The sequence below is a fragment of the Canis lupus genome, chromosome 34 (assembly GCF_003254725.2).
Source record: "Canis lupus dingo isolate Sandy chromosome 34, ASM325472v2, whole genome shotgun sequence".
NCBI classification, from domain to species: Eukaryota; Metazoa; Chordata; class Mammalia; order Carnivora; family Canidae; genus Canis; species Canis lupus.
Window position 1 is genome coordinate 25,545,830 of NC_064276.1, and position 26,739 is coordinate 25,572,568.

A 26,739-nucleotide genomic window follows, 5' to 3' on the forward strand; every position below is an offset into this window, starting at 1 on the left:
TAGTCCAAATTCCTCCAAGTAGCAAAAGCCCCTGCTGTCTCAGTCCCTTAAGCCAGACCAAACTAGCTTTTAAAAGAAGTTTCAGCTCCATTCACTCTTGCAATCTGGTGGGCTTATCCTGGAGCCAGCCTCTCTGCTGGGGAGGTGATAGAAGCCAAGAAAGAATTAAGAATGAAAGAAAAAAAGAATTTCAGAATTGAACACTAAACTAGAAGACACAGAAAAGTGAATAAGCACATAGTGCCTTAAGAGAAGTAAAAAGGAAAAGGAAGAAAATGCTTAAAGTCAAAAAACAACTAAGGAATAGAAAAACGGTTTGAGAAGGAAATATGGCCAATACTGTAGACATTGAAAGAAAGATTCAACATATTCAATCCCTAAAGAAGAAAATGAAAGCAAGGGAACCAAATAATATAATTACTCAGGAAAACTTTCTGATTTGAAATTACTTATTGAAGAAGGACTCTGTGTTCCTGAGACTAATCAACCCAGAATGGCAAATACCAAGACATATTCTAGTAACTTTTTTGAACTAAAAAGAAAAAGAAAAACAGCCTTTGGATACCGAGGCAAGAACATGTGAATTATAAGGGGAAAAAGTTATATTATTTTCAGATTTTTCATTAGACACAAAGAAAATGGAGTAACATATTTAAAATACTCAAGAAAAGAAAGATGTTATATCCTTGAAATCAAAACTCCAAAGTATAAAGAGCACTAATAGGAGAGGAAAGGCTTTACCCTCCTAGGTTTGATGCCTGGCTATGAAATAAACAGACAACAGGTAGGTTAATGAGAATATTAATATAATAAATAAAAATTTATTAAATTTTAATATTACATGCACAGGAGCATCATGAGGGGAAAATGAATAGCCAAAAAGACTGTGAGATTTGAGAGTTTATATATCATCATAATAGGGGAGGGAGAGAGAAGATGTAGGCAACTTATGGGAGAGCAAATGATTTTTAGGAAAGATAAATGAGTCCTTAGAAGAATAGATGGGAGAAATGATAGTTTACAACAAAGTTTGTCTGGGTGTGGTATGGATATCTAGTCTTCTCTCCCGTAGTAAGAGTCAATCTTGCTTGGTTGATGAAACTCCCGGGGGAAGGGATTTATGGATTCCTTTTGGAAGATCTGTTGTTGGGCTGATCAGAGGAGCTCAGAGAAGGCCTGTCCCTGCGTTTGCAGTTTTTCAAGTGTCTTCAGGTCAAAATAATCAATATACCAAAGCAGCATGTTTTGGGGGGCGTGTCCTAACTCTTTGAATACAAAATCTTATAGACAAAAAGAACTTAGGGAATTTTGCTTCTAAGCAGAATTTACTAGAGAATAAGCTTCAGACAACCAAACTGACTAGAGACAAATGAGCTGATGGAGCCGTGGTAGGTGATAAATATATGCTTACTGAAAAATAAAGATTAAATAAGGGTCAAAGAGAGAGACTACTATATAATAGTCAACAATATATATTATATACAGTATATAATATGCAACAATGTAGATGTAACAAAACCATGCAAATAAGTGAGGGATTAAATTATATTCTAGATATGATTTATAACTCTTTGATTATACAGATTGCAATAAATTTTCCTACTCTAAAAAAAGAAGTGAAGGATAAAAAGTGAGGATAACATATGTAAAGAATTACTTTGAGTAATCACAATGGGTGGTAGTAGCATTAGCAATGTACATCTATGTTCTTATATATAATGTAATTATGGAGTGAACAATCATGCAATATTCTAATTCTGTTACCTCCTTTGTCCTTGAGAACCAGGACTTTGGTGTGGAAATGGAGATATAGACATATTATTTAAAAGGTTAGATTAAAACTCTGCAGTCCTGAAATTGAATTGGAAGTCTCAGTAAGAGCCCATGTGGTATTTTATTTTATATCCTAACTCTGTAACTGAGAAGTCTTAGAAACAATGACCAATGCAGTGGTAATGAGCATTCCTATTGCTGAGATCATGATATTAAAATATCATTTCCCACTAAAAGAGACCAGGGCTTCTTAAAATAATGGCTGATTCCTCGTTTCTTCCAGAAAATGTATAAGTTTGGATGATTTTGTCAGAGCAAATAGCCTGGAAGTTATCAGAAAGTACTGAGTTTTATCAAAAGGACTCAGTAGTCAACTTGAAGAGACTCTCACTGCCCCAAAATGGGATAATTTGAGTTTTAGTGATAAGAAAAATCATAATTACCTAACTTTTAAGAAAACCAATCAATTTGGTTATACTCATAAATTCTTAGTGATATTTTAAAAATTGGCCACCTTTGCAGGATGACAGAGAACTACTTCATCTAGTAAACTGCTAAAAGAAAATAAAGAAGATTTATTCTGCCTCTTTTAGATGAATGTACTAGTGGGTACGTCAATAGTAAATAAAGTTTCTTTATAAAATTATTTCATATAATAAATATAATAAAAGTATATAATTAGCACATAACTATTTTTAATCCCCCATTAATGAATGTAAACTCTGAGCATCAATAGTTGTAAGCACTGAGCTTCAATGGTTCTATCATCAGAGATACAGAGATCACCAGACCATTATGAATCTTTTGATGAAAGAAAATGCCTCTGCCTAAGGCCTTGCCAAAGGAGTCAAACTAAAATCTGATCAAGCTTTTGGATCCAGCTGGAGAACCTGAGCATGAACTTTACCATTAGCATATAAATCAGTAAAATCCAGACCGGGAAACTCTGTAGTTCAACTTGTCTGAGTTTTTCAACAAACGTATTTTAAGGGAAAGAAAAATATGGAAGAAGAGTCTATAAATTAAAAGAAATTTAATTTACCAAAATTGTGAAAAATGGGAAACACAATATACTAGTAAGGGTGTAGAGAAGGAGTCTAACTCATATATTGCAGGTAGGAATATAAATAGAGTTATTCTAGAAAAGAGTTTAATAATTTCTTCTAAAATTAAAAATTCACTAACTCCTTTCTATGATCCAGAAATTGCATTCTTTGGCATTTATCCCAAAGAAGTAAAAAGTTATGTTTACACAATCATCTGTACACAAATGTTCATAGCACCTTTATTCATAATAGCCACAAACTGGAAGCAACCTAAATGTTCTTCAATGAGTAACTGGATAAATAAACTGATACATCCGTAAATGAAATGCTACTCAACAACAAAAAGAAATATTACTATTATTACAGACAGCAGTGTCAATGGACCTCAAAGAAATTATGTTATGTGAAAAATACATCATGTGTGGATCCATTCTGGAATATTCTTGAAGAAATCATAGAGATGGAAAATAGATTAATAGTTGCCAGCATTGGGTTTTGGGAGAGAAGAGGGTTGTGTCTATAGAGAGGTAACTTAAGGAAGCCTTGTAGTGATGTTAACAGTTCTGCATCTTGATCACAGTGGTCGTTACACAAAGGTACACATGTGATAAAATTGTATTGCACTATGAGCACACATACACACATAAATGAGTGAATATATAATTGATTAAATTCCAATAAACTCTGTGAATTGTGTCAGTGGCAATTTCATGGAGCTCGTAGTGTACAGTAGTTATGCAAAAATGCTTATATTGGAGAATAAAGCGTGAAGGGTGAGTGGGACCATTACATTTCCACAACTTTCTGTGAATCTATAATTATTTCAGAAAAAAAGTTTGAAAATGGGCAAGGCTGAACAATAGTAGTTAAGAATGCACATTTGGGTGAGAATACTATAGTGAAATGTAAAGGAAGTGGTTACTATATAATTTGTGATAATGGTGGTTAGTTTTGGAGGGAGGAAGGGAGAGAGTTGTAACCAGGAAGGGCATGTAAAGGGGCTTCTGACTTTGGTGAAGTTCTATTTCATGATTTGGGAGATAGTTATAGGAGTTTACCTTATAATAATTCACCAAACTGCATTTTTTGTGCAAGTGTTACATGTTTTGTATGTACATGTTTATAGACTTTCTCTAGATTTACTTTTCTTTGTGGACCAGAGGAAAAGGTGAACAGTGGCCATTTACGTGCACACAGTAGATTGCTTTCAGCTAATACTAGACAGCTGCTGAAATTGGAAGGCTTAATGAACTGGTGCAACTCTCTTAGGTTTATGTCCTTGCATTAACAGGGAAAATCTCCAAATGATCCAGGTTTAAGTAAGGGAATGCATTCTGAATTGTTAAATTAGACTATTTTGGTAGCAATGAACATAGAAAACGCCATGCTTCACCTTGAGAATGTATGTTTTTAAAGATACCAGGAAATCCATAGGTTTGGCTGTGGTGAATTATAATCTAATGAATTTGCCATTATCATAAATTATTAAGCCGCCACAAAATTGTAGCTAATTGGATTCCGAGGTCTATTAAAGCTTATAACCACTTATATTGATATTTTCAAGACCCTCTTACATAAAGTGAGCATCTTTATTATTTTAATTCTGAGCTTCTGGGAGCATGAAATATCAGGACTGTTTTGTTTTGTTTTGTTTTTTTTAAGAAAATGTCCCAGAATGTATTTGATTTTACTCAACTTGCTCTGGGTAAATGCTGGGATATATTACAATGGCCTTTAAATATGGCATTATGGATTTGATGGCTGTCTCCCCACCTTAGTACTTCAGTGCTCCTGGTGGCAGAAAATGGCCAGGTCCAGAGTGAACTCTAAACAAATGCTAGCTGGATGAAGCCTATTGCGTGCATCAGGTTTTTCTCAAAGGTATTTTCCCGTAGCATTATTCAAAGGGGATTTGGCCAGATTTCCACATAGTAAAGGGGAAACATTTACCCAAAGAATATGGTGTAAATGTTTTATCAAATAAGGAATGCATTTTCAGAAGAGCGTTCTGATCAATACAGGTAAGAACATGGATGTTACAGCTCAGGTGTAAGAATACAGTCATTGGAGAATTCTGGATGAAATCCTCAATTTGAAGATTTTCTAGCTATTGAGAGTGACAATTTCACATTGAATATAAGGGTAAATGTAGCTGGTAAGGCAATTTGATGTAAATAGGGAGAAAAGAGAAGAGTAGTCTGGTAGTCTAGTCACCAGGCTAAGGATGGGAACTTCAGGGAGCTGAACACAGGGGAGTTAGTAGTCCTCATCAATTTAGCGATCCTGGATGGTAGAGAATGCCATTTTGTGTTTTATTCCAACAATTTGTTATTCTCCCCTTTCTCCCTTTTTCCCTTTCCTCATCCTCTATCTTTAGAAAACCTCCTCTGTTTCCTCCTGTATATTTCCACACAGTTGTTAGATAACAGTCATGTCACTATATCTTGAGTACACAGAGATTGAATGTCTAAAAGATATAATAGTAGTTTTAATAAAGAGAGCTCAACTGAGGTTTAATTTCCTCTTTGGGACTCAGCATTCTTTCTGAATACTCTGCCGTAGCTGTGTGAGGGAACAATTTCAATTTTAACATACCTTGGTTTAGAATAAAGTACTTCTTATCAAGATTGTTCACCTACTTGTTATGAAGCAATTGGGGCAATCACTAAAATCGTGAAATCTAATGATACAAAACTAATGGGGAATTTCACATATGAGCAGAATAAAGTCATCTCACTAGGAATTTCTTGTTGGTTTAGAAAAGCAAAGCTCTGTTTATATAAACCTAAACCTAATATTTTCCCTTCCATATGGATTCCTCTATTCATGAAAATTAACCCTTGGTTTAGAATCGATAAATCTATAGAAGAAAGACTTCTTCTTCTGCATGATCCGGCCTTTGGTGTTCCTAGACACGTGTGGTACTCAATTTTTAATAGAATATAATATGCAGGGGTAAAGTGGCATTCTTATTTGTAATGATGTCATGGCTCATCACATGACAAAACGGATGTGGACACGCTGTCTTTTTGTTTTCTTGTCTATCTGCCTTGTGTCTTCCTCCTCAGTAAATTCCATTCTTATTGAATAAGCCTTCAATACATGCTTTGGAATTTTATGTTTCAACTTCCGTGGCATTTCTGTCACCAATTTTACATTCTGCACGCAGGCACACCATTCTAGTCAATTCTAGCAATTGTCCCACCAGGAGCACACAGATTGGCAAATCTTTTCTTGGCCCTCTCTAGAATATCATCTTCTAAACTCTGTTGTCACATACACACAAGTCAGGCTTATTTGACTGATCTGTTATTCTGTCCTGAATGGCAAAATGTTTAAACCAGTTTTTTGGATAAAAACAGTCATTGACAACTCTGTGACTACTTAAAACTCATCTTGAGGCGCCCAGGTGGCTCAGTCAGTTAAGCATCTGTCTGACTCTTGGTTTTGGCTCAGGTCATGGTCACCTGGTCCTGGGATCAAACCGACAAACCCACGTTTGGCTCCACACTCAGTGCAGAGTCTGCTTCAGATTCTTCCTCCCTACCCCTTTGCCCCCACTGCTATCTCTCTCTCTCTCTCTCTCATAAATAAATAAATAAATAAATAAATAAATAAATAAATAAATACCAAAAAAACCTCATCTTTCCTTCTCTGGTTGTATTGAGCTTTTCAAGCTGCAGGAGGACAGGGCTGTGCCTGCTTGTCTTCTCCCCTGTCCCTATTATATCCTCGCATCCAGCACAGTGCTTAGCACATATGACTATATTTTTGTTAAGGGATGAATAAACAACAAATAATGATGAAATGAAAGTTTGCTGGCTTGCAGTGCTTTTTTTTTTTTCATGTTCTCTCTCAAGTTCTGCTTTCTGTGTTGTAGCTTCCATTCAATCTCTAAGTATCTCTTCTTTCCTTTAATGACTTTTATTGAATATTCCTCTTAACACCCAAGTTATTGCTGTGTGCCAAAAATTAGGCGAGATGCTAAAATTTACCGTACTTGATGTGCCCATGAGATCATAATCCAAGCTCAGAAAGCCCAGCATCCACTGAGTCTGGTGTGCAATCAGCTGTAGAAGTGAGTATTCCTAGTTTTGTACCTTTGTGTTTGGAAAATATTTGTGGTATGATTTCAGTCTTCTTAAATTTGAAATATTTGTTATGTCACTTTTTGTGTGATTTAACCAGGGGATTCTTCTGTGTGTACTTGAAGAAAAAAGAAAAAAGTGTATCCTGCTATTCTCAGATGGAATGTTTTATATGTATGTTTTAGAACCACGTATTCTGAAGTATACTTCAACTAAAAAATGTTACTGTTGCAAATAATAATTTTAAGTGAAAGTACTTGTTTAACGTAAAGCATATCAGAGGGGAAGTGGGTGGAAGGATGAGTGAAATAAGTAAAGGGGATAAAGAGTATACTTACGATGAGCATTGAGTAATGATGTATAGAATTGTTGGATTACTATACTGTACACCTGAAACTAACATAATACTGTATGTTAACTATCCTGGAATTAAAAGAAAAAACTTAATAAAAAAAAAAAAACAGAAGTGAGTTTTCCCTCCCCTAGTATAGTAACGTCTACTTTATTTGCTGTTATATGACAGACATACCTGGGTTCAACCTTCTCCCTCTAAAACCAATGATTTCCATAAAAGAAATAGAAATAAAGTCCTATGGCATTTAAAAAAAAAAAGAATGTTACTCTTAGAACTACAAATTTCTTTTGCTTTATGCAGTATTGATAGAAATAATACCATTACATACTTCCAGCAATTTTAACTTAAAAAATACCTGATATTAACCTTCCATCCTGACTAGGGTAGTGCTTATTAAATTCTCCACCCAAAGGGATGCCGGGGTGGCTCAGTGGTTTAGCACCTGCCTTCAGCCCAGAACGTGATCCTGGAGTCCTAGGATTGAGTCCCACATTGGGCTCCCTGCATGGAGCCTGCTTCTCCCTCAGCCTCTCTCGTTCTCTCTCTCTCTCTCTCTCTCTCTCTCTCTGTATGTGTGTGTGTGTGTATGTGTCTCTCATGAATAAATAAAGTTTTAAAACAATAAATAAATTCTCCACCAAGAAATCTTGAAGGCAGAGAATAGCATGGGTATTATTGTTGGAGGGATGTGGGGAGAAACAGCCATATGCAAACTTAAAACTTTATTTGACATCTCCTATTTTCAATTTAAAATTAATGCAAACTTTAGACTTCTTTTAAAACCATGTATTTGGTATTCATGGAGTAAAACTGACATCCTGGGTATATCTGTCCTGATCTAAGGCTCCACGTACCCCTCACCTATTGCTGACACACCCCACTTTGTGAAGCCCAAAAATAGGGTTTTTGCAAGTTTGAAAGATACTTAAGCTTACTGAAAAAACAATTCTACCCCTAAACACTTAGGCTATATTAAGGAAAATAAAATACAACTTAAATGGGCAACATAAGGGCTATTCTCAGCATAGCCATATAAAGCTGTAAGATTATCAAGAAGCAAAATTTACTTCCAAAGGGGGGAACATCCAGGAAGTTTTCAAAAGGAAGTAGCATTCCAGGCAGTTAAGAATCTTCCTTTCTGGGGGATCCCTGGGTGGCTCAGTACCTGCCTTTGGCCCAGGGTGTGATCCAGAGTCCCAGGATCGAGTCCCATGTCAGGCTCCCAGCATGGAGCCTGCTTCTCTTTTTGCCTGTGTCTCTGCCTCTCTCTCTCTCTCTTTCTCTTTCTCTCTCTCTGTCTATCATGAATAAATAAATAAAATCTTAAGAAAAAAAAAAAGAATCTTCCTTTCTGTGTTCAGTGAAAATATAGATGAAGATCTACTTTTTAGTTTTCTGTTTCCTCCTCCCACATCTAGTCTGTGATTGCCTTACCTCCAATCTTTTGATAATCTTATCTTTAATGAATTATTGCATTTGCTACAAGTCAGGAAACAAAATTAACCTTGTGTGATAATTGTTTTCTAAAGAAGGCTCTAAGTGAAGGCTTTCAGGTAAAATGGGGCTGTGTGAGAGGTGTTTGAGATGCAAGGAACCAAATATCCAAGTATAAAGATATGTTTCAATGTATACAGTTCCCTGAGATACCACTCTGCAGATAATTGAGGTAATGCTTTGCTTATTATTTATCAATAACATGTACACTATATTATTACTCTTCTGTTTGTTTAAAAAAAATTCTCTTTATCATTGTTTTATTTCAAGTCACACCTGGACTAACTCATTCCAAGTATTTGAGCACCTGATCTTAACTCATGGTTTTAATGACATGTTGATGTTCCAAGAGCATGAAGTTGAGTGGAGGTGGATCTGTTAGAGAAAGGGAGAGGTTAGGGATGGGGCAGGTTACACAGCACCATCATATGAGGTCCTGCCAGACCCTGAGGCTTAAGGTCTAACAGCTGGGTGAAGGGAAGCAAGTGACTGGCCTCATGATGAGGTTGGCATTTTAGGTTGCTCACTCTGTCAAAATAAATCCTTAACTAAGGACAGTGCAAATAGAGAGGGTGTACTCTGGAGACAGCTAGAATATAGAATTGACAGCACTGAGTGACTAATGGAAATGAGTTTAGAGTGAACCAAGAGAAGTTATCTAGGTATACTCCCCTGGTTTGGAGGGGCTAGAGAGATATGATAACAAAAATTTCATAATAATGAAAATAACATTATTGAGCACCTACCATGTACCTGGTGCAAATTGAATGCTTTACATGAATTTTTAATCATCAAGCAGCATGGCAATTCTTGGAACTTGGTATAATTAGTGTCTCCATCTTAAAGATGATGAAACTGGGGCTCAAAGAGGTTTCCCAGCCTGAGATCATAAAGCTAGAATGGAGCAGAGGTGGGCGCGACAGGAGTAACAGGTGAGGTATGATTGCTGTCCTCAGTAAGACAGGCACTTAAGGAATCTCCTTATGGATGGCCAGTACTTTATTGTACTAGGAATGCTTTTAAATATATTATTTTGGTTGATCCTCATATAACACTATGAAGTAGGCATTGCCATCATCATTTTACAAATGTTGAAGCTGAGACCTAGAAAGAGTAAGTTTGTTGTCTAAGATGACACAGCAAGTAGATGACAAGTCTGGTTCAGATAAGGAATGTGACTACTTTGCAGAACACTACAGCTTCTTCTCTATAGGCCTCATTGGTGAGTTACTGCCATTGCTCATTCTGTTGCATGTTCCATGGCATTCATGGGAGGAGTGAAAAGGATAAAGTTTAGATTCTGGAATCAGACTGCTTAGGTTGGCATGCCATTTTTCCTATAAGACCTTGGTCAAGTTATACAATCTTTCCGAGTCTGTTTTCTTATCCAGGGAATGGGAATAATAATTGATTCTTTCGCTATTTTTATGGGGCTGCAGTCATAATTTTAAAAAGATAATTTATACAAAGTGCCTGGCACCTAGTAAAATTCAATAAATGTCAGTAGTGATAACAGTAGTTCAAAGAAGTGACATGACATTAATTATGGAAGGAAAGATTAAAATTTATAAAATTGCATTCGAAGTGAACTTTAAAGGATTTCAGAAGGTAAAGAAGGAACAATACTGAGGTTATGGAATTAAGAGTATTTTTAATCCTGGATATTATTTTTGTTTAGAGTTTATGAGTAGGAGAGTTAAATTACTGGAAGTGTACTTAAAGAAAATCAATTAGGTAACCCAAGTAATTTCTGGTGAGAGTCCCTAAGGTCCTGACCATGGGTGATAGTGGAAGGAACGGAAAGAGGACAGATCTGAGGTACTACAGAGCATGTAAGGAGAGCTCTTCCCAGTGTGCATTTGGGTTGCTTCCCCACAATATTACTTGGTAAAAAATAAAAAATGCAAATTCATTTTCCAGTGGGGCTAAGAAAAAATCTAATCTGGACAGCATTTGCTACACTATAATGAAATACATTCCAGAATCAGGTATAAATGATATGAGAGTTACATAATGTTCTGATTGCCTGCACTTTGTTTTTGTACTTTGGCAGAGGAAAACTGGAGTTGGTGTACAGATTCACTAATCCACCTTTGCTATTGCCTGCATTCTGGGAGGTGTTTATTTGATGACTCATATACTAGTGTGCATGTGAGTTTTCCACTTGAAATGGTATCTAGGATTCCCCCCCGCCCAGAATATAGAAGTATATAAGATATAAAAATATCTATCCCTAGTAGTTGTACTTAGTATAAAAATATCTATCCCTAGTAGTTTTACTTAGTATTTTAATCTCAGCTGAGTTTTCATGGTTGTCTAGCTCTTAAACTGAATTAACTTTGAGTAGAGTGATTTTTTCTTCAAATTTTATTTATTTATTCATGAGAAACACAGAGAGAGAGACAGAGACATAGGCAGAGGGAGAAGCAGGCTCCCCTTGGGAAGCCTCATGCGGGACTTGATTCCAGGACCCCAGGATCACAACCTGAGCCAAAGGCTAATGCTCAACCACTGAGCCACCCAGGTGCCTCTGATTACTTTAAAATTATTACTAATAGTGTTTTAATTCCTCACATCCTAGATTGAATAGTACTTAGGCTTTTTGTAATGATCTGAATATTCATTTTATAATGATAACTTTAGAATGTCTGTGATCTAAAACTAGCAAATTTCTTGAGACCATGCATTATCTTAGGGAAAAGAGAAAGGAGACATTTAAGCCTAAATGGTATTTTTCAACATATACCTGTCTGACAATCCTGGGGTTGGTTTATTATGTCTGACAGTCCTGGATCCACTGGGGCCATCCAGCTGCATGAGGTTGTAGGCGCTTATTCATATTAGAGCAAGGGGTGACATGGATGGTCTGGTTGTAGGTATATCCTTCCAGATGAGTATCCTTTTACACATCTACTCCAGTAGAATCTCAAGGTCTGAAATCATCTCAGATCCAAGGTGACCAATGACTTATATGGTCATAACTGGGTTTTTACTTAATATGTTTCTCTTTGGCATCTGTTCAAATGAGCTCAGATGTTTGGCATTCTCAGAACTGGCAATCAAAGACTTTTGTATATCCTAATGCCTGTGAACATAGCTTGGTTGGTCAAACAAGAATAAAGAATAGGCAATCACAACAATTCCCATCATCATATCTTATATTGGTGAGTTTGTAAGTTTTACTATGTATGAGGTAGCAAATTACAATGCCACTGAGAACTGGCATTGTGAAGCCTAGAACTACCTCACTCTGTCGCTATAAAATCACAGCCCCTCTGCATCTCTGTCGGACATTCAAAATGTCCTTAAAGTGCTGGTAACAGGCAAATCTGTTTTTAAGTCTACTACCTCATATTTGTTCCCATAACTTATCTGAATGAATCCTTTAAATGAGCTGTTGATGTCCTATTAGCCACTTTTTCCTCCCAAAGACATTCATGTTCAGCTGCAAAACAACTTCCTGTGTGAAATTTACAGGTCTGTCAGCCATAAAAAGCATTAATGCATAATACATAAACAAAACGTATGCTCTTTTTGCAAAAAAAAATCGCAAAAGAAAAAAAGAAAGGAATTTAGTCTCTGCTTTCCAAAAGGAGAAAACATGAATCTTGCATTTTTATTTTTGATGCTGTTTTGCCTTAAATATATGAGATGACTATTAATGCCCATATTCACAGCAGGAGTAGAAGGGAAATGACAGTAAATTGTAAAACACATTTACATTATAACAAGGCCCATGGAAGCATTGTAATTCACACAGTTATTTCAACAGAGGTTTGGACTCCCTCCAATTTAATTTTCTGAAGTTGGGCTGTGCAGCTGGGTCATTCCTGGTCTAATCTGGGAAATGTATCTCTTAAGGCTGTGGATCAGAATGCCAGCCTCCCAGCTGTCACCAAGGAGCATCATTTACAGTCATTGAGGTCTGAGGGCAAAGCATCAGAATCACTTTATGTGGACACAGCAGCCTAGCTAGATTTATAAATTCTGTTGCAAAGAGCAATAATCAATATTTCATGTTTAATGATGCAGAGCTAAAATTAGTATAGATTTTATGTCTTCTACTTTTCCAAATTATGCAAACATTAGTAACCCTTTTTTTTAGTGCCCTTGTTACATTTCCATTAAAAAAAAGCCAGTGGTTTGGCAGGGGGGCAGTGAGGAAAGTTGGTGATGTTTAATGATTGAATAGTCAACAGTGTCAAAAGTAATTTTGGCTCTTAATTTTTGTTAAATAGTCACCTTTAAGTTAACATAAAATTATTTCCAACACAAAAAATAATGTATGTCATTGGCATAGGTTATGTCACCTATAGCTACACAATGAAGTAAAATATATATTGTTTTCAGTTTTTAGTTACCTTAAATGCTCTGGGATACGCAGGGAATAAAATGGCCAAGGCGTAAGTCAGAAAAGTTAAAAGGTTGGTGTTTAGATACAAGTACGCTTTAGAGAAAAAGTAATTTTGAGTGGATTTCTTATTTTAAACTTGTTCAAAGTAATATCCTGCTTGTTTAGACAGTAGAAGTGGCAGCGACAGAAAAAGAAAAAAATAACAATATTTTGTTATTGGGTAGGTTAAAGGGGCTAAGTGGCCATAGAGATGAGCTTTATCTAACCTTATAGATATATTCTCCTATTTGTGACAGGAGAAAAAACGTAGGATTAAGGTAGGAGGGAAAGCCAGATACAGAAGAACAAAATCCAGCTTCTGCCATCCAGGCTAACAGCTCACACCCAAGTAACTTCAGAACAAAACTCTATGACAGTGGGAAGCATAGCCTTTGGCAAATAGTCAATCAATTATGCCCCTTAATAGTACAGCCTGCATTTCAGAGCCACCTATAACACAAGTTTTATTTGGGAAAATGGTATTAAGGATATGGAATGCTATATGTCTGCATTGTGCTTAAATCATTAAGGTTGTATTTTGCAGAGGGGCTTAGCCAAAATTTCAAAAAAGACAGAAGTTAAATAGAGAATGGTAGAAATTATCTTCTTATCCTGTGAATCAAATGGAGTCAGAAAATTGGGGCTAGGCCTTTCAAGCTGGGACAACTTCTCCTGTAGGATCAGCCATCAAACAGACATATTCTTCTATTATTCAATATGATTAATCAATTGATTAATTGAATTTGTGGAATTACAGAAAAGGAATTGCAAGCGAAAGCAAATTTAGGATCCTTGAGTCATGTCAGCCTGATTCTAGTAAGAAGAGGGATGACTCATTTAAAAGGGTGATTGAAAGAGTTAACAGAGTGGTTACATAGGGAGGGTGTAGGGAAAAATCACAAGGGATGGTGATGCATCTGGGTCTATCAATAGCTGGAAAGGGTAACAATAGGGAAGGAAAAGGAAGTGAAGGAAAGGAAGAAAAGGAAAGAAAGGCCTTGGAGGGGCAAGAAATGAGAGCAGTTATGAGACTATGGCAAGAACCACACCTTGTTGGAGAGGCCACCCATGGGAGCTGTGGCCTTAATTATACCAGTCTATGCTTTTAGTAAGAGATAGGAGAAAAGAAAATAAATACTCCAACTTCTTTCTTCTACTAACCTCTGATCTTATGCAGTGCCTCCCACTGCTCAAATCCTACCCAAAGGACAGAGGGGCTTGGTTGATAAAGCCCAAAATTTTGAGCCTCCCAGAACTCAGAGGAGAGTGGAGATGAGTCAAGAGTATGAATAGGGAGATGTTGGTCAAGTGGTACAAAATTTTAGTTATGCAAAATGAGTAACTTTTAAAGATCTAATGCACAGCAGTTAACAATACTGTAGTATAGACTTGAAATTTGCTAAGAGGGTAGATCTTGAGTGTTTTACCACACCAAAAACAAAAACAACAAAAAGAAAAAAAAAAGGAAAGAAAAAAAGAAAAAAAAGGAAGGAAGTGGTAACTATGTAAGGTGATAGATATGTTAATTAGCTTGAGTACGGTGATTATTTCAAAATGTTTACATATGTCAAATCATTAAGTAGTACAACTTAAATATATATAATTTTTAATTGTCACTTATATCTCAATAAAGCTGGAAAAATATAATGTTAAATAAAAATGAAAGTTACCGAATGATTATAAAGGTGCATTAGGAGATGTAGAGAAGAATCAGCAGAAGACATACAATTTCTTGGGATTTGGGGGGGGGGCCATTAAGCAACTAAGATTTCTTTTCACTTCAATTAGAATAATGCATTTGATACATTTATAATTCATTTATTCAACAGATATTTATTAAGCACCTCCTAAATGCCTCATTGGGGAATAGACATCTCAGTGTGAGCAAGTCACCATTCCTGATTTCAAGTATCTTAGTGGTGAGGGAGCAGGGTACATCAATCAGGTAGAGAAGTAATGTTAAAATAGGGATCACTGTGAGTAGCAGGGTGGGGTATCTGGCACTCCTGTTGAGTTCAGAAAGCTTTTATGGAGTAGGATAATGTTGGGAGCTTCCTACATGAAGAGTGGGAGTAGGAGAGTAGAATAATTGGGGACAGACTATCATTGAATCATCAATAAGACAGGATGTAAGTTCCAGGATTATGTGAAGTTTCTTATGACCAGACTTAGGAAAGGAGTATGTGGGGCAGGGCTCATGAGGTGGAGTGGGAAGAGACAGCTGGGCCCTATTGCACCAGACCTCCTTGGCTGAGGAATTTGGAATCTATCCTCAAAGCACTGGGGAGCTACTATTGGTTTCTAGTAGGGAAGTGGCATTGCCAGATATGGAATCAGAGACAAAAAGAACTAGTAGGAGAAATTAGTGATGAAAAAGACCAATTTGTATATGTTTTTAATGGTAAATTGAAACAAAACTTTCTCAAAAAGTGAAACTCCAAGTGAAGATCTGTTGAGCAAGCAACTTCCGTATCCATTTCCAAGAAAATGAGGACATGGTTTGGAACTTCCAGGCCAATTGAATTGAAGTGTTTTTGTATAGTTAGCTTAAATAACCAAATGATGAAATCAATCCTCCAAATTGTCAGCAGAGCAGCTGTTCAGAAAGCTCTTGTTAGTCATTGACCTTATGTTTAATATGATTTCCTAGAACGTGGATAGTCAGATTGAATAGAGTACTGCATCAAAGCCCTCCCCACACAGCAAGCTCTCTGCATTAAAAGAACCAAGGAAAGGAGAGTGGCTGACACAGAGTGCCAAAGCCCTTTATTTCCTATACCCCAAATCCCCAGGGGAAAAGGAAAGAAGAAAGCACGCCACAGGCACATCTTAGAGAAGAAAGTGTTGGGACTACTAACAGCCCCGTCTCTTTCCTAATCATAGTGCAGGGGGTAAAAAAGAACAAGTTTATGTCCTAAAAATCCTCCTTTGGTTTTCAAGAATAACTATGGATTCCTTTTCAATCTACTTCCTTTCTGTAACAGCTGTTTCACCTATTGCTTATGTCATGAGGTAGGATGGGATATGATGAAGGATTAGGTGGGAGGGTGGGAGGTTTGGGGGAAAATAGAGGGTAAGTGTGAGGACTTGTTCTTAGAATAAGAAACCAGTGTCTTTTGTGCTGAAGAGCTAGTTTTACCTTGAAAATAAAAAGCCATGTATAAGAGCTAAAAGGATGTTCTATCAATCTGTTTGTCTACCTGCTTACCTATCTATCGATCATCTTTATCCTCCTACCCATTTATCATATATATACTCTGCCTATACTGTACTGGCTTCCACTTACTGTGAAAAGCACACATGTAAAAGAGTTAAAATAAAATTAAAGAATTTCACACACCATGAGGTGAAAGAGAGGGGTATCATTGTACTAACATCATGGAAAAAGTAGTTCTGACAATTTAGCTTAAGTTTCAAGGCAAAATAGACAACTTCTGTAAGACTTACTAGATGTCATTGCTGATGAGAAGAAGTGTACTATTGTCTCAGAAGGGGAAAATATACCTCATAGTAAATCTTAAAATTTTATTCTTTTTATGAGAGAACCTGTAGCAACATGTACAGTGTCTTATACAGCAATTTTACAAAAGATACAGAGATGTTCTTCTTATGAGGTTTGTTATACCAATATTGGATATAAAAGCAGCAGCCCTTAATAAAAAGAAACTGAAGACCATGATGTGCTTCAGCCTTTATTCTTCTGAATAACACATTTTTAAGACACTGACAAAACAAACAAGAACTGGTCAGTTCTGAACTTTTATAGTTCCATGTCTCATCTAAGTTAGGGTTTTATATACAGTAGCCCCAGGTTATGGCTCATACTGTCACTTCTGAGTTGGATTCTTTCAACTTAAAGAAAATAGAAATCTCAACCAAAAGTGCCTTAAGAAATTAGAGAATCTATTGGGTCATGAAAGTGAAAAGTCCATCAGTATGCTGGTTTCAAGCTCCAGTTTGACCCAGAGGTCCACAGCATCACTAGGGCATTGATTCTTTAGCTGTTTTCCTTGGCTCCCATCCTCTCTGCTATGTTATCTTTTTCTTCCAGTTAGTAGCTCTTAGCATGGCAAATACTTACATTGAGTTCCAGAGTTCTTCATACTTAAAAATCTTTATACTATAGAATTCAGAGGGAAAAACTGAAATTCTTCTCTAGTTAACCAAAGTGAAGTTTAAAAAATTACCATTGGTTGAACAACTAATTTTAAAATATAATGCTGAGTGAATTAAACCAGATACAAAAGAATAGATGATTTTATATGAAGTTCTACAACAAGCCAACTTAATCTATGGTGATAGAAATCAGAACAGGAGAGGGGAATTGAGAGAGAATTCAAAAGGAAACTTCTAAAGAGAGAAATGTTCTTTATTTCATTTTTAGATAGTGGTTCTGCCAATGTATGCATTTGTCAAAAGTTGTATGTTTATGATATGTGCACTTCACATACTTAGAAATGAAAGCCTAGGTACTAACCTGTCATGCTGGCTGATGTAAGGAGAATTGACTAAAATGAAATTAATATGGGAAACAGAGATGGGAGACTCACAGTTGGTCTAGACCACACTGAGAAGCAGAGGTCAAGTTCTGGATAAATTTTAAAGTTGGGATCAACAAGATTAGCTGATTGATTGTGTGTTATGAGAGAAACAAAGGCCTAAAGGCTGACTCCTAGGGTTTAGCTCTGCATATCTAGGTGAATAGTGATGTCATTTGCTAAAATGAGGAAGAAGTGGTGAAGATGGAGTTTTGGGTTGGAGGATAGAGGCCAGGAAATCAAGACTTTGGTTTTGAATGTGAGATGCCCATCAGATGTGCATCTGGAGATTTCAGGTAAGAAAGTGGATGTAGAAGGCTGGAGTTTAGAAGAGAGGTCAGGTGCAAATATAAATTTAAAACCTTGGGACTGGATAAGACCTGAGGAATGAGGATTGATATGGAAGAGGGCAGAAGCCTAGGATAAACTGCTGGCATATTTGCAGAGGAGCTAAGCTTTTGTAGGAATGAGGAGGATCTGGGAGAAGCAATAAGGAGAAGATGGGGTCTCATACCTCCTTTAGACTGCTGGGTGTAGCATGTGGAAAGAAATGGCCACCTCTTAAGCAGACTTCAAGGGAGATGGTGTGTTCAGGGACTCAGTTAAGTTTGTCATCAGCAAAGTCTTCTATATCCTAAAATTCTTTTCTAAATGACTCTTTGATTTTCTTGCTCTAACAAAAAACTTAGCCATTCCCAGAACAGTGAGGCAGGGTACAGAGTAAGTTGAAGGGAATGTTCCAAAAAGTTGAGACGATAGAGGATTTTGCTAATGACAGACTATGAGTTCCAAAAGTCTCAGTGGAAAGGTTGGAGGGATTGGGGAAAGGTGAGTGACTGGGTCAAATTTTGGGATACACAATGCAGCATAAAGTTTAAGAAATTGAGCATGGGGGATAGCCTAGGAGACTTGGATGTCTAGTAGCTTAGAAGTATGTTGAGACTGCTTAAAAGCCAAAAGACCTCATGGTCTTTTTGGGACAAATGTGTAATTCTCATTAGAGATTCCTCTTGGTACTTCAGTAGCTTTTGTGAAGAGGCAAGTAGAGGCAACCAATCACTGTAGCCTGGAGAATGGAATTACAGAGACTATGGATGCCTGAAATGCAGGGAAGGTGTGTGTGTGTGCGTGTGTGCGTGTGTGTGTGTGTGTGTGTGTGTGTCTGAGTACGGTGACTAAGGGATGAGGTTACCTAGAGTTACCAAAAGACAGGAGGGGATGATTGCTAAATGGCTAAACCCAGCACATGCTCATTAGAGCCCTTTACCCAGCAACCATCAAACATAATACTGTTGACAGAGTAAATTTGGGAAGAGCATGAGTGGATCCATGTAAACACATCCTCACTCAGCGAAAATAACAGGAAGCACTATCTTTAGTGGCATAAAAAATTCATACAATTTGAGTGGCAGTATTGTATGTTAATTTGATCGAGAATCAAATTGTATTGTATGTTTAAGCACTTATCCATTGTTTAGTCCAGAACTCTCAACAGTTATCTCAATTTTGCAAACAATTGTTCTCCAATATTATTACCCACAAGTACACGGGGTCAATTTGTAAGTTACTTCTTTTCTTTTTCACAGGAAGAAATGAAACGGTTGCAGAACCCTTTAGAACAAGTTAATGATGGAAAATATTTACTTGAAAAGTAAGTAAAAAATACCAAAGGAAATTAAATTATGTTTGAAGTTAAAAAGCTTGCAAGAAAAAGACAAAACAAAACACCTGGCAAGGCAAAAATGAGTGAGTAAATTTGACAGTTTCTTTATGATACCACTGTGGTCAGGACCCAGGTATATGGCTTATTTGAGATACAGTTAGGTAGATTTATGGCCAGTTGAGGTGTGATACACAAGCTACACTGATTAACAGAATAATATGATGCATGGTGCTGTGTCTGAGGGCTTAAAACTTAACCTTTCCCTGTTTTTGGCTTTTAATCAATGACATGTATGGAAGGCAGTCATAAAATTTGCAAAAAGCATAAGGGTAACACTGACTAATCGAAGAACATTTAAAATAATACTACAGAAAGGAACAAAAGTGCTCTGACCTCAGTAATCACGTGATCTGCCCCCTCATAACCCCTGAGAACCACTGATCTGTTTTCCATTGCTATAGTTTTGTCTTTTTAAGAATAAGATCTTTTGTACTGAAAAAAAAGCAAGAAAGAGATGAAATTTAAAAGATACAAGTGAACTTTTCATTTATATTTTCAAAAAATTGTACAATTAGAGCATGTGAGAGATATATTCTGATTTCAGTTTGTGTGAATAGAAGCTTAGAGGTTTTATATGATTTTAACACAGACCCTGATCTTATATGGCTTCTAAAAATATTATCACAATATTAGACTGATCAATAGACATGCATCGTCAAGATAAAAGAAAAAAACGAACATTTACTGAGTATTTACAATATCCTCCATATTAGTGAATGCTTACAGATGTTTCCTCATAGAATTCTGATAACAGCCTTTGACATAGGCACTGTTTCTATTTTATAGATGGAGAAAGACTCAAAGCGCTTTCAGCACTTATCTAAATATATTTAGCTAAGAGTAGTGAGGATGAGAATTTGGAAGCCACCAGTGCTCCTGCTCTCAACCACTGGCTAAGCCCCAATGCAAAGCCCATGTGGGTGCCACCGGTGGCTCTGGTCACCACATTTAAAAAGCACATAGAGGGGCATCTGGCTGGCTCAGTTAGTTCATTGTCCAACTCTTGATCTCGGCTCAGGTCTTGATCTTAGGGTCGTGAGATCAAGGCCCACAGAGGGCTCTTCCCTGGGCATGGAGCCTGCTTAGGATTCTTTCTCTCCTTCTCCCTTTCCACCCACTGCTCACATAATTCTCTCCCTCTCTTTCTAGAATAGAATAGAATAGAATAGAATAGAATAGAATAGAATAGAATAGAAAAATTAAAATAAAATAAATAAAAATATGCATTGACCTCCCACGAGTATCAGAGGAGGTCAATTAAAATTGTGAGGGATCTGGAACCACATGAAACTATTACAAAGAGCTGAGGATGTGAACTTGGAGAAAAGAAATCTCAGAGGGAACATAATGGCTTTCCTTAAACATTCGAAGGAATTTTCCTATTTAAAAAGGAGCTAAATTGCTCTTCTTGCTCTAGAGAGCATAGCAAGAATCAGTGAGCAGGATTTATGGAGAAACAGCTTTGTGACTTAGAAAAAGAATAACTTTTGTAAAAATGCTGCCTGCCCAACAAAATGGACTTCTTTGTTAAGGAGTGAGATGACAGAAAGTAGAGGTACCCAAGAAGAGTGAAGTGTCCATCCATTTGAAGTGCTAGTGAAAGCATTCCTGAAAATGGAAAATCTTGGATGTGATTCCTCTTTCTGATTTTATTCTAGCTTTGTGAGACTGGACAACTTATATAATACACACACCCCCGAACCAGCTTCCTCATCTTTAAAAATGAAGACAGTAACACTGACTGGACAGTCTTAGTGAGACCATTAACTGAGATACGCACAATAGCACAGTACCTTCAATGTCAGCGCCTTCTCTTTCCATCCTGGTGGCTGTTTGGAAGACAGTTCAGGTTCATTCTGTCTCGGTGATTCTAAGAAGTTGCTTTGTCATCACTTGAAGGACAGTTCCAGCCCTTTGATCAAATGAAGTTTCTGAGTTAACTTCAGATTTAATTTATCCTCGTCATGTCTACTGTCATTAATGTGAATAACTAAGAATAAATTAATTCAGCACCACCCCACCCCATCATCACTAGCAATATTGTAAACAATAATAACTAAAAATTTTTTGACTGTGTAGCTAGAAAGGTTTTCCTCTATGGAGATTAGTGTGGTAATAACATTAGATCAGTAGTTCTTCATACTGGATACCCTTAGAATCACCTGGGAGTTAATAAAAATGGCATAAGCCTTGGCATAACCTCCAACCTAGACAAATTGAATCTGAATCTCTGGGGATGAGATTAGTATTTCTTAAAAGCTGACTTCATGTGATTCTAATGAGGAGCTGGGGATGAGAACCAGCGGTCTAAGTGCATTTTAGATTCCTGTTAGTTATTCAATAATCTCGTGTAGCTTCATTCTCATGGGACACACTTCTCTGTGACCTTCAGCCCTTTTGATGAGGGGACACTGAGCAAATGGTCAAGAAAGAGTTCTTGAGACATCTTTGGTGCCAAAAGATGCTTTTATTAAATCAAGGGGACAGGGCCCATGGGCAGAAAGAGCTGTCCTGTGATCTTGAGGAGCCATTGATTATATACATTTAAGTTATGGAGGGAGGGTAGAGATAAAGGAAGTCTCTAAAGATATTTCCTTATGTTAAAGAAGACTTACAGGATCCTGGAGGTCTGGCTGTTCTTCAACTAAGGTTGCTTTTAGCCTCTAGCAAAACATCAGCAGTATTAAGGCAGCTATGAGTTCCTTGAGGAATGTCACACTCTGCATGTCTCAGGTATTTGTCAATAGGCTGCAAGTTGTAAGGAAATTTAATTTATCTACATTTGCCTTTGCTCTCCTCATCACTTTCATCTATTAAATTTGGTTATGCTGATATTTCATTATTGATTTTAATATAAGAAGTGAGCTCCAGAAGTTTTTTTCTCGCTAATTGACCACAACTCTGTACTAAACTTCTCACTAATACCAGCGTGTATCTTTCCCAGCTCTCTGCTCTCAGGAAGATTTGTGAAGGTTAATGGCAGATATGTGGGCTTCTATCTCCTTCCTCCCCTATTCTTTCCTTCTTGTTACCCAGAAGCCTGGGAAAGCTAAAAGCTTTTGGAAATAGCCAATCTACTTTGCATGCCTATTCTTCCTTATCATGATTGAGGAGTTCCAGAGATGGGAATTAAAATCTCCTCTCAAAGCAAACAGGCCTGTGGGGAGCTTCCCTTTCATGTTTGTCCAGGACAGAGAGAAAACAATGGCTCCCAGCCCTAACAACTATGCTCATTTGCCTGGAATTCTAGAGATTTTCCTGGTTGGCTTTGGGGCAGAGCTGTGTCCTTGAAAGCTGTCAAATTTGATTGAAAAATTGGTGTACTTTGAGTGAGCAGTTAGGCATTTCATTATGGCTGTAGCTGACTTAGGTGCTGATGTAAATCATCTCAGCTACTTGAAATGACCATAAGTTAAGTGATAGTGGTGTCATAGCAGTTGATCAGTTACTCCCCCTTGGAACATTACATTTATTCTGAATGCTCAACAGGGTTTTGTGGTAGACAGTCAGTGTGAAGGGAGGGGAAGCTGCAACTCTGTTCTACTTGAGACGATGGGCAGGGCCAGGCCAGTGCATTTGTATACACATACATGCACATACTCAACAAAGCTTTCTCTGGGCCCATAAACAGAAGAGTAATGAGTAAGGCCGTTAATTAAGAGCCTGCTTATGACTGTATTGTTTTTGATAATCATTTATTACCTTAAGTAAGACCTTAGGCTGACTGCTATTTGTTGTAAATATTGAATCAGGCTGGGTTTCTGGTGTGATTTGCAATCACACATTCACCTCATATATCATCATTTTATTACCCACAGGTAATTATTGATGGAATGAGCTAAGCTATCCAATTAAACCTACAGGTATTCATAGTTTATAGTTTGTTGAGGTTGTATAAATTATAACCCCAAATTAGCAAAATTTATTAATATATATATTTTTTTCTTTTTATAAAAACTTAAGCTTTGCCTTTGGTTGCTGAATAACTACAAGTCCCACACCACCTCACATGTATCTCTATCGCCCAGTTTGCTGAGATGCTAGTAAGGTGTTCAATTAACAAAATTTTAAAGTATCTTTGCTGTAAGGCCGTTGTCCCTACAAGATCATAGCAATGTACAAACAAGACTTTTTATGCCCGTCAACCCTGGATTAGGTTTCTTCTGTGTTTACCCTTGAATAGCATCCATCACACTTGTAGTTATTAGTTATCCATCATCTCCTTGATTGTAAAACCATAGAACAGGGACTGTGTCCAGTGTTTTCACCATTGTATCATTTGTGTTCTGCATCATTTCTGACACATAGAAGACATACACTATATTTATGAATGAGTGAATAAGGATGAATAAATAATGCCAGAATATGAATGGCACAGAGCACACAAGAGTAGTTTTTTCTTTACCCCCTCAACACCCCAGCTGGGTAATCACAAAGCTATATTGTGCTGATGGCACCATCTACCGGCCATATAGGAATTTATCTAACCTATTGTGTGTTTCCCCACCTCTTGGTTATTCTTTACTAAAGAGGAGATAATCCTAGATATCTTCTGCACAATTTTTTTTAATCTTTTTCTTTTCTTTCTAAAACCACAGTGCTGGTCCTTGATTGTTGAACCAATTTGAATACCTTCCTGAATATTTTCCATCACTTTCCTTGCTCACTCCTACCAAAAATCACCCTTAAGCATCCCATTCAAGTTTCCCTTCTCCAAATGTTTTAGGTGTCCTGCAGCAATGTTTTTCACACTGTTGGTAACAATTCATTGACGATTTGTTAAATTAATTTGATGAGTCACCATTGAAAGATAATTTTAAAAATCTGAAATATAAGATTTTATTTATTCATTCATGAGAGACAGAGAGAGAGAGGAAGACATAGGTAGAAGGAGAAGCAGGCTCCTCGCAGGGAGCCTGATGTGGGATTCGATCCCAGGCCCCAAGATCACACCCTGAGCTGAAGGCAGATGCTCAATTGCTGAGCCACTCAGGCATCCCTGAAAATCTGAAATATAATAAAAGATATCAGCATACATTACATGTAGTTGGGGAAATAATATTCCCTGATATTTTTGTTTCAGTTTTAAACACATGTGCTTACACATGTGCACACACAGACCCTTAGCAAATGCATGTAATGGATTGGGATGTCAAATATTTGACCTGTGAAAACCACAATAAGTAGGATCAAGTTTAGTAAGTATGATATTATAATCCTTCAAGCAGTATTTTGTGGTTGTGAGACTCAAGTTTTAATGTGGTTTCTGCTACATAGTGACCTGAGCATAATTTCTTTGAGCTTCAGATTCTCAACTGTACAATGGGGAGAATAGTTAATTGGTAGAGGCTACTGTGGGAATTGAATAATATAATGCATGTAAAATGTCTATGACACTATTTTATATATATTATGTAGCCGATGACTATTAGTTTTCTGCTTATCCAAACTTATTTCCTACTTTTATCCTCCAATCACCACATTGCTCCTTATTGTCCAAAAATAGCCTGAATTTTTTCACCTCTACTCCTTTGTTTTAGTATCCCTCTCATGTGTATTATCTTTCGCATCTCAATTTACCTAATTCCTGTCCATTCTTTAAAACCCACATCAACTACCACCAAATCCATAAAATCTTCTTTGATCATTGTAGCACCCAGGGATTGCCTAATAAGCTCATTAGGAGCAGTGATCAAATATCTATAGACTCCTGCCAGCAGTTTTCCAGGGTGGAGATTATACTTTGTTCATAGTGGGAGCTCTGCAAAAGCCTATAGAATGAAAGGAGGAAAGGGTCAATTGCAGTGGCACCTTTGGGGTGAGAATGAGTGAGATCCTCTCTTGGGCAATGCCATGGGTTTTATAACACTCACCTTATGTTTTTCTTCTCCTCCTGAAATGGCCCAGTATTCTGCTTTCCTCTTTGCTTAAAGGAAATGACTTTCATGCCTTAAATATGAATGTTGAGCTGAGGAGTAAAAATTAAAAGAATGCAAAGGTAAATGGCAAAATAATATTTTCTTTTCATGGTTTAGTTGTTTATCCTTTATCCATCAATAGCAACCTTTAGGCCTCTGTGAATTAATTAAAATGAACAAGATCGGATGTATATCTGCTTTTTCTAATAAATATAAATTAGCAGTTTTATTGCTATAAAGGTTAACTATATAGACTCAGCTATACTGAGACATTATTTCTGTTTCTAGTCACCAACTGGCCATGGATATGGAGAATAACATTGAGAAATATCACCTCAATCTACAGCCCCTGGAATCAAAGGTGAAAATGTAAGTTATTTCAAAGTTTACATTAAAGCATTAGTTTTACAGTTCTTGTTTTATGAACTTCTAGCCTACTCTGGAATTTGAGGGTATAAGAATTAAGCATTTATTTATTTCACATCTATCTATGTGTTAAACATTATTTCCTTTGTTCTGGGTAGCAACAAAACTGTTTTGGGCAAACATCACCACCTACTGGATATTATGGAGAATTATTTGGTTGTCATCACATCTTCATTTTTTGGATTTTTCCCGTTCTAGGCAGCGTGCAGCTCTTCAGCATCCATTAGCATTTTTCACTGTCTTTCATCTTAGTAACTTGGTTAATCCCACCTTGAAACAACTTGGCTGTTGTTCCAAGCTATTTCTTTATTATACACACACATATTTTTAATCCTCCTATTTCTATTCCATCTCTCATCCATATATTTTGGAAAAATATCTCTTCTTTTTCTCCTCACTTACTGTCATTTTCCTTTTTTATTCTCTCTCTTTTTTAAGATTTTATTTATTTATTCATGAGAGTCACAGAGAGGCAGAGACATAGGCAGAGGGAGAAGCAGGCTCCTCACAGGAAGCCTGATGTGGGACTTGATCCCCAAACTGGGATCACGCCCTGAGCCAAAGGCAGACACTCAGCCACTGAGTCACCCAGGTGTAACTTTAGTCTCTCTTAATAAGACCAATCCCCTTCCCACTACAAATGACTGATGAATAAAGATAGTGCTTAGAAGGGATTCCTGGGTGGCTTAGTTGGTTAAGCCACCTACTCTTGATTTCAGTTTAAGTTATGATCTCAGGGTCTTGAGATCTAGCTCCACCTTGCTCCCCACCCCCCGCATTGAGGGCTTCCAGGTTAGGAGCCTCATGGAGTTTGCTTGGGATTCCCTTTCTCCCTCTCCCTCTGCCCCTTCCTCTGCTCACATCCTCTCTTTCTCAAATAAATAAATAAATCCTTACAAAAAATAGTGTTAAGAACACCTCAATATTAACAAAAATGAAACTAGTAACTTCCAGAGTGAAACAGGCTATAGTCTAGAACAAAACA

General features: G+C 37.0%; 1 protein-coding gene across 3 annotated transcripts in view; it reads left to right on the forward strand.

Annotated features, from left to right (window-relative positions):
- SCHIP1 (schwannomin interacting protein 1) overlaps positions 1 to 26,739 on the forward strand; it is a 711,518-nt gene that overhangs the window by 150,538 nt on the left and 534,241 nt on the right. For all 3 annotated transcript variants that reach the window (XM_025425391.3, XM_035710256.2, XM_049105868.1), the window contains exons 2-3: positions 19,274 to 19,338; positions 25,617 to 25,697. In XM_025425391.3, coding sequence (XP_025281176.3) covers positions 19,274 to 19,338; positions 25,617 to 25,697 — 146 coding nt within the window. The remainder of the gene's footprint in view (positions 1 to 19,273; positions 19,339 to 25,616; positions 25,698 to 26,739) is intronic.